The following is a 16782-nucleotide window of genomic DNA, read 5'->3' on the forward strand; positions in this document are numbered from 1 at the left end:
CTATGTATGACCTTGTCTTTTGCATATATGGGCAGTAGTGATTACTGTATACAAGTAACCTAATTCTTTTAACATTTTAGGCTGGCAAAGAATGGAAGATCATTTCTTCTTATGTTCCGGATTCAGAAATGCAAGTAGGAAGCAAATTGCTAATTGAAGTGCCTTTAGAGGATGCTACTGGTTTGCAAAAGAGACCTTCTCCTTTTAATGTAAAAATGTACAAGGTGAGTTTTTCATAACATGGTGAATAGGAATCTACTCCTAGAAATAGAGAAATTTCTTCAAGAAATACTTTCATCCTGTATTTACATGTTTATTGAGGTTGTTTTATCTTTTCAGTAGTTTAAAGATTTTTTTGAAAGATCTTTTTTGTGAATGTAATTTGTTAAGAAACGAAGTCAACTCATTAGACTTTTAGGTATTTTTACCATAGTTAAACACTGGCAAGCTGGTTTGCTATTTATTATTATTTTAGTCTGGTTTCAGATCACTGTCATCCCCTTAAAATTAAGGAAACTTTTTAGGATCAATTGAGTCAGATATTTTCAGAATTGTAATGTAAAAAAAAAAAAGTGATTGCATGTGCAAGTGATTCAAAACAAGATGGACAGTCAGACCTACTGCTGCCAGGTTTGCTGTAGCAGTAGTTTGCAAATTATCTGGACAATTGCTTATGTAGTTTAAAAATCACATATTTAATATTTAGACTTGCTTAAAGATACATTTTTTGTTATTCACTGTATATATTCGCTGTTTCCTTAAAACTGCAAAGTGTGTCACTTTCTAATAATTTAACTCATCTGGTATTTATTCTACTTTATTTTGATTTTTTTGTTCTTGTTCTGCTTCAGATGCTGAATGGAGAACTGAAGCAATTGTATACTGCCATTACAAGAGCCAGGGTCAATCTTTGGATATTTGACGAAAATAGTGAAAAACGGGCTCCAGCTTTTAAGTACTTCATCAAAAGGGGACTTGTTCAGGTTGTCAAAACAGATGAAAATAAAGGTAAAGGCATCATAAAACTTCCTTAAAAGACTCTGAAACAGGACAACCTACTGAATGCTCTCTTGATTTCAGGCTGTGTAATAAAGAATGTTAAGCTCTTTGGTCCTTCTAACAGTATGCATCGATAACACGCTTGCAAATTTCCACTTGTTTCAGTGGGTTTTATTTGTTTGGGCTCTGAAGATTAATTGTATATATTAATAAATAAATTCATTGCTAATTCATTGATTTTTTTTTTCTGCACAGTAATAAAGATGGTTTTTGGCATACCATGCCAGCTGAAGGGGGTTTAATCAAATAAGAGGACTTGGTTTCTAGAAAGACAGTGGATTTACTCAAAAGTTTTGTCCAAAAAATAAACACTGTTTTTAGAGGCCTTTCAAAACTAGACCTAACTTGTTTATTTCCAGTGCTGGTTGGGAGGTATAAGATGTACTCACAGTTACCATTACTGGTGTGAGCACAAACCATACAGAATTTGGAATATTAGGAGATATCAATGCTTAACTTCTGTCCATAGCAGGTGGTTACTGTTTTCTATCTATTCTAACATAAAATGATTTCCTCCACTGTCCTAGACTTCGATGACAGCATGTTTGCTAAAACTTCATCCCCAGAAGAATGGATTGCACAGGGAGACTACTATGCTAAACATCAGTTCTGGGAGGTAGGAGCATGTGATAGCATATGCTGAAATAAGGATTCTTGCCTATTTTGAAACCTTCTTATTTTCTTTACTTCTATAACATTGTCTGTAAATCTTTACTGGCTCTGTAGCAAGCTTTTCTATTATTATTGTATTTTGTGGCTTATAGTTCTGTAGGTGTCTACAGACAACCTGGAAACAACTTGGAAAAAGTGGGGAGAGCAAGGCTATTGTCTGTAATCCTAAATTCACAACCCAGAAATTTGCAGTCCTGTGAGGGAGAAAAAGTTTTAATATGTACAGATCAAAGATGACTGGGAAAAACAGTTATTAGCAACAATATGAATTGACTGGAACTTGTGAATTTAAACCACATTCTTGACAGTACCATTACACATTACCATAGGCATTTATTTGAAATATATTGACTTGGGTGACGATCTCAGAGCCTTATGTGGTTTTTTGGTCGGTAATTAGGGATGGATACAAAACACTTACTAAGGAACAGCATGTAAGACCAAGGGAGTTTGCTACATTAAGAATTATGGACAATGTGTAGCAAAATTATGTTTAATTCCCTTATTACTTAAAGAACATTGATATTTTACACACTTTTATTTGCTGACTTCGTAGCTTATGCAGTCCAAATTTGGCATGATAGCTAATGGTGTGGAAGCAAATAAAATTTTTGGATACTATTTTTGATAGCAAAAGGAAAGATTCCTTTTTTGATGTAAGCAGCACATTTTTTTCTATGGAAAATATTTATAAGAAGGCAAAGATTAATGAGTTGCCACTATACAGACAGTCTTTTTCTCTCCTTGGGGGGGATGGGAGGGAAAGCAGTTTCCTATGTGGACAGAAAGTGGTTTAGATAATAAGCACACAATTGAAAAAAAAAACCCTGAAATGTAGTAGCTATATTATCTGCTGTTCTGTTTTCTTCATAATCTGATCTTTGCGTATCATTGCTATATAAAAAGAAATAATCTGGGGAATTTTGCTGCTGTAAGAGTGGCTTGCAATATGGGTTTTCCAAACAGAAGTATGAAATTAATGGATACAATAAAGAAATACAGTGTGGCAAAATGAGGAAGATGATAATTAAGCAGTGGTTGCTTGGAACCTGGCTAACTTTCATTGATTCTCTTTAATGTATTACAGAAGGGGCATGGTAAGCTAAAAACATGAATAAATTTTCCACGTTCTCTGATTTAACCTTGCATGCATTGGTTTTCCTAGCTTTTATTAATACTGTTACATGGCAGGTGTGCCTAGTGACTTACCAGTTAGCACACATGCAACGTGCATTTTGGATAATGGTCCAAACCACTATTTGTGCCATCAGCTTACCAGGTATTTTGTTTTTATCACTTCATAAAACATTTTAATTAAAACTCTAATTATGATATAGCCACATGTGGACTGACTTCATAGCTTTTCCTTTTGTCCTAAAAACATTCCGCAACCTTTTTCCTTTTCCTTCTTCTAGGCACTCTGCCAGTCTTTGTTTTCTGTTACAGTGACTGTAAAATTAAGTGTTGTGTATATGTGATAAGCCATGAGTTGGATGCACGTGTGTGAATGCTGTGTATGATCTCACCCAGGTGGCAGCCAAATGTTACCAAAAGGGAGGAGCATTGGAGAAGTCAAAGCTGGCCCTGGCACATGATGCTGTTCTCAAAGTGCACTTGAAGAAAAGCAGCCCCAGGTAAGTATAAATGCATGTGAGTGGGTGTCATTCTAAGTTGCCACCTCATGGGTGCATGGGGGGAAGATACCCAGGGAAAAGATGTCCTGTGGTTATGTCAGCTCTCTGGTTATGTCAGAGAGATGCAACATGATTTGCTTTACCTCAGGAGGCTTTTTTTCTTGGATATAGATAGGATAGCATATGCCATCAGTAGTGCTCAACTCCAGTTAATCCCACTGCTTATTTGCTTTACCTCCTCAGTTTAAGTGTGAAGAACATATGATGTTAGATTGGTTATATGGTTAGATTCAGTGACAGGTCCTGTAATTTTTAAATATCATTTAAAATGACTGTAACTAACTTATTTTTTTACTTTCTACAGGGAAAAGCAGATGGAATATATGACATTGGCAAAAACTTATTTGGAGTGTGGAGAACCAAAGCTATCACTAAAATGCCTGCTTCAGTCGAAGGAGTTCCGACTTTGTGCAGAACTGTGTAAAAAGTTAGGAAAGGTATTAAATCCTTACCCTATCCTCTCCTTATCCCTTTTCATTTTGCTACAGATCTTTTCCCTCCGATTTGGCGCTTGTACATGTTTATAGAATTTGTAAAGGTGATCTCTTTCAGAACTCATAAGATAATAGCATCTTTCTGTGGCATGGTAGTAGAACTAAAACAGCTCTTTAAGCTGGGCCATTCAAGAGAAACATGTTCAAGACGGAAGCATTTCATAGAACAGCTGTAATAGCAATGAATCGGAGGATGATGCAATTATATAGTCTAAGTTTATTTCTTTGGCTTTCCTCAAATGTCACCAGTCATTTCTGCTTTGCAGTTGAAAGCCGATTATGGATTGATTCACGAAACTTTACCTGCTACATCATTCATATAATACTCTGATATTGTAGCTACACTGATTACAGCCACCTAAATGAAACCCTGAAACTTGCAAGGGTTAAGCAATGTACTCACAAAAATTTTCTAAGCTTGTGAGGGTATTTAAATCTTTCTGTCTGCAGTGCATTTCCACCAAAAGACGAAGTGTAATATAAAGTAATTTTTCCAAAATATTTGAGATGCTAGATGAAGGTTCCCTTTCTGCAGATAGAACTGTTTTAATTTAATACTGTTTAATTTTGAGCAATTTGCAAGTCAACAGAAGCATGTGTGGTGTTTTTTTTAATAGCAGGCAGAGGATAGCAAGTACTTTGGAAATCCTGTAATACATTTAATTTTATGTTCTAGTTTTTCCAACACAATTATTTTGAAGGCTTTTTTTCAAATCTGTTCAGTTTTAATAATGGTTACTTTAAGTATTTGATTACGTTAAAAACTTAGAGTACATTTTATTAGAGTGTGCTTTTGTATAAAACACCTACATGATGGAATTACTAAATTTATTCTATTTGTGTAGTTTTGGATGTTTCGAGTACTTCATTTTCCTTATTGACTTCTGCATTGCAGATGAAAGAAGCTGCAGTATACTATCAGAAAATCCAGTGCTACAAAGAAGCATCTGAATGTTATGAACAAATTGAGGAGTTTGGTCTGGCAATTAAGATGTATTGTCAGGAGGAGCTCTATGAAGAAGCAGCAAAGGCAGTTGAAAGGTACCTTTCAAGACTGCATTGAAAATAATTCTCTATCTTCTGTCTCCAACTTCGGCATAATGCAGCTGGCTTTCCTTAAAATTTTAATAAGAGTTTTGGCTGGTGATTTGGTTTCATATGAAGTTAAATTAACTTTGTCTGAATTCTCACTGGGGTCCTGATAACATGGGCAAAGCATTCCACTATAGTCACTGCTTGAGCAGTGACTAGCTTCATTTTCCTAGCCTAGTAGGAAAACTACACTATTTTTCCAATTCTGTATTACTAGTCATGCACATTTTTTTGGCCAGTCCTTTTTTTAAGTATATCAAAATGTTTAACAGAAATTAAATACTACTTTTCTAATACTTCAGGGACTTAGTCACTTTGTCGCTGACTTCTGCAGGTGTATAACCATTAGATATGTGGTATGTAATACAGTAGTCATTGTGGCAATTGAACTATTTGCTTCTCAAAATCTTTTAACTTAGAGCAAACAATAGTAAATGACCAACTCATACTGCCTCTCTAAGATGAATCTCGGTTGCAGTCTCTGGGATGAGCTTTACCGTACCAACTCTGCCATGGTCACTCAGGACAATTAAGAACCGTTTCACACTGTTTGTGATAAACTGATTTTATTAGTATCTTTTTGACAGAACTTTGCATCTGGCAGCATCCTTGTGACCTCATTGGAACACTCTTATGCAAACAGTTCATTAATTGGCCACACCTTTCATTACAAATAATTTGATGACATTTTACTAATATATACACTAGTTAGACTTTCAGCAAGGCCTACAATAAGTACACACATTCACTGAGATCCTTTGTGATGTATATTTAATAATTCCTATGCTATGGCAACTTTTTTTAGAGGACTAAAGCTAGTTTAATATGTAGAGATAGTTTGGTCCAAAACTTCAAGCATTAAACTCACCTTACCAACTAATGATTTTTTAAAATCATCCTCCCCAAATCATTCATGCAAATTTATCAGTAAAGGTACTAAAATCTGCACTCCCATCACTATCATCAGAAAATAGTAATGATAGGCTTATAACAATTTACTCACCCATGAGGAAAAAATTAATCATTCTCAGCATGCAGGAGAGAACCCGTTTGAAAGACTGGCTTAGGGTGTATCTTAATAATTTGGCTTCAGACAGAAATAATTAATTGCTGAGTGCTTTAAAGTGTATGTTTTGAAAGATGCAGCTAGGTACTCTGTACAGGCACTGGGTAGGTAGCAAAGTGTATGTAGAGACATACAACAGAATTGAAACAGTTCTCTAAACTGACTGGTTTATGTAAGTTTTACAGGGTATTATCTATATTGGCCTGTGGAGAATTTATTGATATTCTGTTTTATTTAATTCTGGCTTCTATTCATACAAAGAACAATTCAACATTGAAGCTTACTTTAACAAATGGAAGATTATCACTGGCAAAATGTGGTTAAAATAATTGGAAGTAGTGTTATGACAGCATGGATAAAGATTTACTAATGCTGTAAACCTTGCAATCTTGGTCATACCAGAAATTTTAATGATCTTGTTTCAGGCATCTTTATGTTGTAACTAAATTCTTTTTGTAGGTCTTTCAGGATGATGTGATTGTTTTTTGCTTGACAGGCATGGTGCTTGAAATAGTTGGCCTTTTAAAAAACAAGGGCTTCTTGGGACAGCTATTTGTTTCATGTTTGGGGGACTTAACAAAAAAAAAATAGTTATTTCGTGTCTAACCTAGGTTAATCATTCTAGGTTCATCATCCATGGTAGTAAATTGATGTATGTTTTATTTCAGATATGAAGAGATCTTAAATACAAGAGGACAAATGGTTTCCAAACTTCCATGTACAGCAAACCAGCTGTATTTGGAAGCAGCTGCAAAGTACCTAAGTATGAATAAAACTGAGGAAATGATGCGGGTCCTCTCAAAACTTGATATAGAGGATCAGCTTGAGTTTCTGAAATCTCGTGGATGCTTGCGCCAAACAGCAGACTTACTGAAAAGAGAAGGTCGGCAGGAAGAAGCTGCAAAGCTAATGAAACAACACGGGTTTGCTCGGGAAGCAGCCAACCTCACAACTATAAAAGAGTTCCGTGCATCTTGCTTGCTTGCTGCAGCCCGTGCTGATATGACTCACTGTTCGGAATTGGACATGGCAGACAGAGAGGGCATGCTAAGAGAAGCCCTTGAGCTTTGTGAAGAAACTAAGCAGAAGTCTGGCATTGCTGAAGCTGTATTTTTGCAGGGAGCTCTGAAGGGAGACTTTGCAAAGCTGAGCAGCGCATACTGTCAGTTTCTATCTCTGAATCATTCTGCTGGTGCAGTTGAAGTTCTCTTTGTGTTATCTCGCTGCAATGCTCCAAGCCAGGACATCCTCTTTAAGGCAACACGTGGCTTAATAGCTCTTCTAGGTCTGGTTAAAAGTTTGAAGAAAGCAGCCACCAATGCAGAGAAAGATATGGTGAAATCATGCTTCGCCTATTTTGGGATTGTTCCAACAGGTGACAGTTGTTGCCAGGTGTCTCAAAATGAAGGCGAACCCATCCTAAAGTTTTTGTCAGACAAGTCAAGTCTAAAAGAGAGGAAGACAAAAGGTAATTTCTCAGTAAGCACAGAGGATGTAAAATCAGCTTTGAAGCAGCACTTGCTAAGCAGGTTGTGTTCTATCATCCGTGAGTTACGGAAGAAGCATTACCCTGGTATTTGTAGCAAGTTCATTGTTGGCTTGAACTGTGAAGATGAAACCTGTGAGGATTTACATAAGCCCTTGTTGCGCCATGAAGCAAGGACAGTATTTCAATGTAAAATGCATCTGGCAGCAATAAATGGACTGCTTTTGGAAGCTACACGCACTTTCCCTGAAGAGCTACTGAGTCAGTGCAAAAGCTTTGACTTTTTGACTCCTGACAAATATGCATCATGTAAAGCCCTCCTAGAAATGTTTTTTCCTAATCATTTTCATTTGAGAATACTGTCAGAGAACCCAAAGGCATGCAAAGAAATACTGGTGTTCAGTAACATTGTTTCCAAACCCTGTAGAGCAGTGTTGAATGAGTACATTACATTTAAATTTCAAAATGAAGATGCTAGGGCAAGAAGAGAGTCAAGTGACTTGTGGTTAAGTGCCATGAAGGTTTTTCTCTTATCTTCAGGATATCCTGAAGAATTTGAGAAACTTCTTTTTGAGGAAGAGGATGATTATAACAGAGAGCTAAACCTTGCTTTGTCAAAGGCAAAGGACTCCCCAAAGTGCAAACATCACAGAGGAGAGATCAAAGGAATAGATGGCAGACATGGAATGTTGCTACCTGACAAAAATACAGAAAATACAGGAACACACTTGTGTTTCATTAGACTTCTTGAAAATTCATTTGAGCAATTTTATGTTCATAAGAACCCAGAAAACTGTAAAAGACTGTTTTTCCGTTTTATGAATGTCCTGGTCAAGAAATGCACAAGATTCCTGATTCCAAGCATAGGAAATACGGTGATGATGTTGGAGTTCCAGTACATTCTCTGTTGTGCTGTCCTGATGCGTCTCAACAAGAATGTTACTCTGTGCTTTCCAAAGAGTTACATTGCTCTTATTCATTACTGGGATTTTTTGTTCAGAAGCAAGGACTATAACAAAGAATTTACAGAGACATTTTCCATTATACAAGAGTATAGACCAAAGGACATATATACAGCTGAACAGGATTTCAGATTTCATCTCTGTTATCTAGCAAAAATTTTATGTGGAGTTCATGGGAGGTTCCGTGTCGTTCTGGATGCTTTTGCGGATCCTGAGTGCATAACTTCAGGAGAAGCTGAGCGAACTATAGTGCTGTGCTTAGTGATGATACTGAATGCTGACCAGGTGCAGAATTCTACGTGTAAATATCTCTTATACCAACACTTCCCTGAAATAAAGGCAATGCTGAAATCAATGAGAAAAGACTTTCCCTCTAAAGTGCCTAAAAGATTGCTAAAAGTAGTGGAACAAGTGGCTAATGCTACACATGTAAGAGAAATTGCTGTAGGCCTGCAAGAGCTTCTGACAGAGCGAGATGCAGAGTACTTAGTTGACTGCCGATGGAAGTGGGACTCTGTGTACGCTCAGGGGCATCCACCCACACGAGGTATTCTGTATGAAACTGTAAACCTTGACAGGTTTATAACCTCTTTGGATAAGACAGAATATGCTGATGAGATAGAAAAGGAACTTGAAAGCAATCAGTGCTTAGATGACCAAAAGGATCCCCTGGAAGTGATTGCACTCAGCAAGCAACAGAAGCAAGAGCAGAAAGCATCTGCTCAGCGCCAGCTGCACCGTGTTTTCCATTTTGTGTCTATGTACATGAAGTGGAAAAGGAAGGCCTGCTCCAAAGCTGAGCCTGTTGCCATGGGAAGAGAGAATTTTCTATCAGCAGTCTTCAGAAAAGCAGATATTGACCAAACCCAGTGTGACCTCTGTGGAGTCAGATTTATCCAGAGTGCTGAGAACTACTTCAGCCAAACAGAAAACATGGAAGCAGATGCTCCTGAAGGTGTGACACCAACAGACATCAGTGGGGAAGAAAAGTTGCAGGTGGAGAGAAATGCAGTTACCGTGGCCAGTGAAGCTTATATAGAGCACAGAAACACGGATGAACACAAAAATAATAACACTGCCTACAGAAACTATGCTGACTTTTTCAGAAGAGAAATAGATCCAAAAATACAAGATGGACTTGAAATAGTAGAGGCCATTACAGAAAAGGCTTGCACCCAAGAACATCTAGCATATAAAGAAGGCCCCAAATTACACCAGAGAAAAATAAAAGAGAATATTAAGATGATTTCAGATGCAGTAGAGGAAATCTATGAGAGAAAAGCCTGGGCTGAAGGTAGGATTTATCAGTTTTCTTTTAAACAATTTAATATGCCATCTGTGGCCAGCCTTCTAGACAAAGCTCCATTCAAAAATCTTCATGTGGTAGAAAGAAATAAGAAAGTGCTATGTCAGGTAGCTGAGGGGGAAAGGTACTGAGACAGTAAGAAAATATTTAAAAGGAAAAACTAGTGTTACGAAGTCCAGTAAGTTATGGTACTTAGCAAATACATATATTGTATTTATTTATCATTATTTTGATATATGATTTCTTTCTCACATGCTGAAAGCATTATTGTATGATAATTTTTTCAAGTGAAATTGAATCACTGAATGAGTAGCCTAGGAGCAGAATTGTTTAGGGTGCTTGCTGTGGGAAAGTGACATCTTAAATCAAAATATTGTTACTGGCTTTAGTTGTAGAAATCCACCAACCCTGTCAAGTTGTCACGTTGCCCGTGATGGCTGACAGTAATGAAAAACTGGAGTATTTAATATTCTTCAGCTCTGATCAGTGCAATACATTACGTTTGTAATTGACCATTAAGTTGTGGTCTTCACATTAACGTTCAAGCTTTCTCTTTACTCCTAATGGACAGGGTTTTTTATATGAATAAAGTTTTCTGATTACTTAGTTAGGTTTCTGCTCAGTGAACCATGGCAGTTCACTGGTATAATGGATGATATAATGGATGTAGTAGATTGAATTGAGTAATAGTTGATTTCTTTATGACAATTCTTTGAATGTTGCCTTGTTTTTCCACTCAGTAGAAGTATATTTACAGAAATGAGACTAGTTTTCCCTCATTTTATAAAGAGTGCTTTTCATGTCCTTAATGGTGCTGTTGAAAAAGGATTGCAACATCTTGGGTCCTTGTGTTTCTTTGACATGTGGAATTTCAGAAGGATAATGAAAGCCAGGAATTTTAATTCCCCAAAAAGGGACAGTATGACAGGAGAAGCTCATCTCTCCATCCTTATAGTGCTATTAATGTTGATTATTTTGGGGAGTGCCATGCATCTTTATGCATGGTAGTGAATTTTTTCTGTACATGAAATCACTGGAAACCGGGACTCCTAGCTTTGCATCAGCATCATGCATGTCTCTGTGTCACCATGTTTGGCTGTCAATCTCTCAGCTAGTGTTCCTACAGAATGCTAACTTTGCTTCATTTCAGCTGAAGAAATAATAACCAAACGTGCCAACAAATTGTTTGCTGTAATTGATGAGGCTCATAAATGGCTGAAGAAAATGGATTTGCATAGGATTAAGGAAGGTAAGTTTTCAAATTACACAGACTTCTGTGCCCCCTAGAGGTCACTGTTTGGTAATGGTCTCTTAGCATCACTTTAATCTCTGGGTCAGCGGTGTTGTGGATGTTCACTACCCTCTAGGCAACAAGAAACTTCACAGGTGAACTCTGCAAAGACACGAGTTATCTGGACTTCCCTCAGCAGCTCTTTATAAAAGAGTAGGAGAGTTACATCTGGCTCCAGGGTGGCCCAAATGGAGCAAGCCCCCTCTCCTGGCACACAGTGGATCTGAGTGTGCACGAAGTATGTGCGTGTGTGTGTGCATACAGAGGTACATGTACCTATGGTTCAGGTGCAGTCTTCAGGATAGAAACTTGGCCAGGGAACAGAAGAGAAGCTATCTTCATCTTTCCTAGTAAGTTAGTGCTGTTCCCCAACTATGCTGCAAGAGTGCATTTATTGGCAGTTAACACTGTGGTCCCAAGTTCTTGAAAATCAGCTTCCTAATAAAACTAACTTGCTTTATAAGATTTATGTGGAGGAGAAATAATAATAATAATAATAAAAAAACTACATGCTGTTGGATTTCTTTTTTTTTTTTTTTTTTTAGTCATTTCACTTTTGGTGTAAAGCAAAGCAACATACTTGGGTGCAATCTATTACATTCTTTGAGGACAAGTTTAAAACTTCATTTTGCCCTCCAGTATATTTAAGGTTTAGCATATATTTAAGTGGTATAGAATTGCAAAAATTGCATAAAAAGTGTTAACACCTTTCTATTCCAAGAAAGATGTAGTTAAGACTGCATGGGAGTGCTCTCACAGTCTTACAAGTAACTGTATGCTCTTTCCCTCTTCTGAAGTCAATAAGCAAATGTATTGTGTGCTGAAATTGAACCTTGAGAGAGGAAGACATTCTTAAAAAAAATAAATAAATCAAAAACCATGACAATAGAAACAGATGTTCAATGTAACAAGGGCAATGTAGTGCAGCAAGGGGCTTAGGAGTCACTCCTTTCTAGCAGTGTTCCTAATAATGTTAATTAATGATACACATAATGCTTCTTAAACATGATTATACACATATGAAGATATTACACTGAAATATAAAATTGTAGTGATGTAGCTTGTTCTGCTGTTAAGAGAACAAGATGTCACGTTTTCCAATTTGGCATTAATTTCTTGTTTTTTTATACAGACTTTGTACATGATAAAGACTTGGAAGATGAAGTAGAAGATGAAAGAATGGCTTTTGAAGAACTTGCCTGGAAAAAAATATCAAGAAAAAAAGGAAGATATGGGAAATTGTAATTAGAAATAATATGCAGGTAGCTCTTCTATCCTCTAGCTGTCTAATTTTAGAATAAAATTCTACAATTATTAAGAAGAATAAGGGGATGGGGTCAAATAGGAAAAGGGTGAAGAAAAAGAGGAACTTACGCTATTGTTTTTCATCACTTGTATTGTGTCAGAATAATTACCAGTCTTGTGATGGTGTAATTGATAAAACCTATGACAGGACAAACTTCCTTTCAAACTACGTGGTATCTTGAAAGTAATCAAAAGCCAAAGAAACAAGCAAGTAGGAAGAGTAATTCTGTTTATGCCTTATCTCAGGGATATTTTTCTCTCCGGTCTTCATTTTCTTTTTCACTGTTAATTTACATTGTCATTCTTCTGAGCTGGAATACTCAGAAAAATAAGAACACAGTTTCTCTGATTTTAAGAGGTTTTAATTGGTGTTTTTAAATTACCATTGTAAACCTACTCTCTCCTGAGTCAGCAACTTTTTGAGTCATCGGGGAGGTACTTGGAGTATCTCTTTATATTTCTGTAGACAAGAAAAGTCATTTCTAAACACACAAGTGTTTTTTTGACAATGTACATACTTATAATTAGATAGGTATGAAAATTATGGGCTTTCTTCTATTTGATAAAGTTTTGATATAAGCTGTTACCTGTACAGATTGAAATATAGATAATCTTTCTTTAAAGAGTATTATACATTGTGTTTTATAGATTTTAATTGATGAAAGCCTTTTTGTAATGTATAATAACACTTTATAAAATTTGTAAGATGTTTAAACTAATGTGACTTTTTGTCTTATTTTGAATGTTTTTATGAAAGCCACAGGTGACTGACTACATGAGTAGGGTTACAAGTTGGGCCAGAGTACCAGTTCATACTGGCACTATTTTACTTCTGGGACTTCAGTATCTCCAGCATACTCTAGTCTCGTTTAGCAACGTAGTTAGTGTACTATTTACTTGTTGAAATAGTTTGCCTTGAAAAGGGAACTGCTTTGTATACATAACAAACTGTTATAATAATTACCTTTTGCCAAAAGCTTAGTAACGTGTTAGTATGCTCAATGGTTTGGAAGTGGGACACTTTCTATGGATAAAAATGAAATTCTGCTGCATAACACAGCAACGTGGGCAGCAGTAATGGTTATATATTGCATTGTAATTGCTGTTGTCTGCCAGAAGACTCTTTACTCAGTGCTGCTTATTAAAGAAGTCTTGTTGCTTAAGCAAGCACCTATAAAACAGTTTAAAAATATACATTGATAAAATGCAGTGCTAGTCACTTGCATTGCATAAAAATCAAGGATTAGGAAAGTTAGAGCATTGATGTACCTTAACTGGTTATATTTTCTATAATGATATGTATTTTGCATTTGAAATTACTCCTGGAAACGTTTCTGAGAAATTCCTTGACTTGAGTATTTGAGTATTCCCGGAGCGGGGAATCGAGGTGGGCAGAGCTTTTTTGCAGCATCGAAGCCACTCAAAGCAGCCGCAGGAACCACCAAACCTGGCAGCCCTCTCGTGGGAGGCTGACGAGTAGGCGGAGCCAGCAGCGCCCCCTCCCAGGCCGTTCAAAAAAGCGCGGTGACCAGGATGGGCAAACAGGGCGAGGCATGGCGGTTTGTGCAGACAGGGTGCCCGTAGGCAGGGCAGAGTGTTCCGCCCTACTCACAAGAACAACCAGCCGCCTACCTATAGGTAAACCACCATGGTCATCACTAAGCAGACAGCTCTTTTTAGAAAGTCTGTGGCCACCCAGACTGAGTGCCAGCTCAAAAAGGCGGCACTTCAGGTCTCTGGATGCACAGAGTGCCTGAACTTGTTGCTCCCCTCTGAGGGCAGCAGAGACACTGTGTGTGAGAGTTGTGAGCAGGTGGATGACCTGGTCAGCCTGGTGGCAGAGCTCAAGGTGGAGGTGGAGAGGTTGAGGGCTATCAGGGAGTGTGAACAAGAGATAGACCTGTGGAGCAACTCCCTGCAAGGCCTGAAGGAAAGGCACCAGGGTGAGACACCCCACACAGTGGCGGAGCCCCTGTCCCTGTCAAGCAGAGGGAAGGGACCTAGGAAATGAGGAGGAATGGAAGCAGGTCCCTGCTCAACATAACAGGCAATGCCCCTTCCTACCGGTCCTGCCTCCCCAGATGCCCTTACACAACAGGTTGGAGGTCCTGGAGCTTGAGAGACCAGTAGCTGAGGAGGAGGTAGAAAGTCTACCCAGGAGGGTGCCTAGGGCAAGGAAGTCGACTCCACGCCTCAGGACTGCCTCCACGAAGACAGAAAGAAGGGTGATTGTTGTAGGCGACTCCCTTCTCAGGGGAACAGAGGGCCCTATTTGTTGACCTGACCCTACCCATAGGGCAGTCTGCTGCCTCCCTTGGGCCAGGACCAGGGACATTGCCAGAAAACTTCCTAACCTGGTTCACCCCTCTGACTACTATCCTGTTTTTACAGTCCAGGCTGGCAGAGATGATAGTGAAGACAGAAGCCTGAAGACCATCAAACGGGACTTTAGGGGACTGGGATTATTAGTAGATGGAGCAGGAGTACAGGTCATGTTTTCCTCCATCCCTACAGTGGCAGGGAGGGGTGCACAGAGGATCTGGAAAGGCCACCTAATAAACAGGTGGCTCAGAGGCTGGTGCCAACACAGGAATTATTTTAATTTTTTTTTTTGATCACAGGATGCTTTACTCAGTACCCAGCCTGCTAACTGCAGATGGGTCCCACCTGTCTCAAAGGGGAAAACAGACACCAGCGCAGGAGCTGGCAGGGCTCTCATTGACAGGGCTTTAAACTAGGTAGGAAGGGGGATGGGGAGGGAATAAGGCTTGTTAGAGGTGTGCCAGGGAGACCAGTGTCAGGGCCAGGGGAGAAAGCAATTGCCCAGCTGAAGTGCATCTACACCAATGCATGCAGCATGGGCAACAAACAGGAGGAGCTGGAAGCCATTGTGCAGCAGGCTAGCTATGACCGGGTTGCCATCACTGAAATGTAATAAATGTGATGGGACTGCTCCCATGACTGGAGTGCTGCAATGGCTGGCTATAGGCTCTTCAGAAGGGACAGGCAGCACAGAAGGGGTGGTGTGTGGCTCTCTATACTACAGAGTGTTTTGATGTTGTGGAACTTGAGGCTGAGACTGGGGATGATAAGGCTGATTCCCTATGGGTTAGGATCAGCGGGAAGGCCAACAAGGCAAGCGTCCTGGTGGGGGGCTGTTACAGACTACCAAACCAGGATGAGGAATTCTACAGGCAGCCGGCAAAAGTTGCAAAATCGTCGGTTCTTGTCCGTGTGGGGGACTTCAACTTCCCGGACATATCCTGGACATGCAATACAGCTCAGAGGAAGCAGTCTAGGAGGTTTCTGGAGAGCGTGGAAGATAGTTTCCTGATGCAGCTGGTTAGTGAGCCTCCCAGGGGAGGTGCCCTGCTGGACCTTCTGTTCACAAACAGAGAAGGACTGGTGGGAGATGTGGTGGTTGGGAGCTGTCTTGGGCAGAGTGACTACAAAATGGTAGAGTTCTCTATTTTTGGCAAAGTCAGTGGGGGGATCCGTAAAACCGCTGTCTTAGACTTCCGGAGGGCAGACATTGAGCTGTTCAGGACACTGGTTGGCAGAGTCCCTTGGGAGGCACTTCTGAAGGGCAAAGGAGTCTGGGAAGGCTGGGCCCTCCTCAGGAAGGAAATGTTAATGGCTCAGGAGCGGTCTGTCCCCACGTGCCCAAAGACAAGCTGGCGTGGAAGAAGACTGGCCTGGCTGAATGGAGAGCTGTGGCTAGAGCTTAGGGAAAAAAAGAAAAAAGAGGGTTTATGATCTTTGGAAAAGAGGGTGGGCCACTCAGAAAGATTATAAGGATGTTGTAGGGATGTGTAGGGACAAAATTAGAAAGGCCAAAGCTCATCTGGAGCTCAATCTGACTACTGCTGTTAAAGACAACAGAAAATGTTTTTATAAATACATTAAGACAAAAAGGACGAGAAAGGAGAATCTCCATCCTTTACTGGATGCGGGACGGAACTTAGTGACGAGAGATGAGGTAAAGGCTGAGGTGCTTAATGCCTTCTTTGCCTCAGTCGTTAGCAGCAAGACCAGTTGTTCTCTAGATACCCAGTACCCTGAGCTGGTGGAAGGGTATGGGGAGCAGGATGTGGCCCTCCCAATCAATGAGGAAATGTTTGGTGACCTGTTGCAGTACTTGGATGTACGCAAGTCAATGGAGCCGGATCGGATCTACCCAAGGGTGCTGAGAGAACTGGCAGAAGAACTGGCCAAGCCACTTCCCATCATTTATCGACAGTCCTGGCTATCAGGGAAGGTCCCAGTCGACTGGCGACTAGCAAACGTGACACCCATCTACAAGAAGGGCCGGAGGGTAGACCCGGGAAACTATAGGCCTGTTAAGTTTGACCTCA

At 39.4% G+C, this 16782-nt stretch overlaps 1 protein-coding gene across 1 annotated transcript in view; it reads left to right on the top strand.

The window, feature by feature from the left end:
* TRANK1 (tetratricopeptide repeat and ankyrin repeat containing 1) overlaps positions 1-12963 on the top strand; it is a 54049-nt gene extending 41086 nt beyond the window's left edge. Inside the window, exons 16-24 of the mRNA XM_084281306.1 lie at positions 81-224; positions 852-1008; positions 1587-1675; positions 3262-3365; positions 3730-3862; positions 4815-4960; positions 6746-9819; positions 10982-11080; positions 12255-12963. Of these exons, the coding sequence (XP_084137432.1) occupies positions 81-224; positions 852-1008; positions 1587-1675; positions 3262-3365; positions 3730-3862; positions 4815-4960; positions 6746-9819; positions 10982-11080; positions 12255-12367 (4059 nt within the window). The 3' untranslated portion in view covers positions 12368-12963. The remainder of the gene's footprint in view (positions 1-80; positions 225-851; positions 1009-1586; positions 1676-3261; positions 3366-3729; positions 3863-4814; positions 4961-6745; positions 9820-10981; positions 11081-12254) is intronic.
* Positions 12964-16782: the final 3819 nt, after the last annotated feature.

Source organism: Netta rufina (genome assembly GCF_964035555.1).
Source record: "Netta rufina genome assembly, chromosome: 2".
NCBI classification, from domain to species: domain Eukaryota; kingdom Metazoa; phylum Chordata; class Aves; order Anseriformes; family Anatidae; genus Netta; species Netta rufina.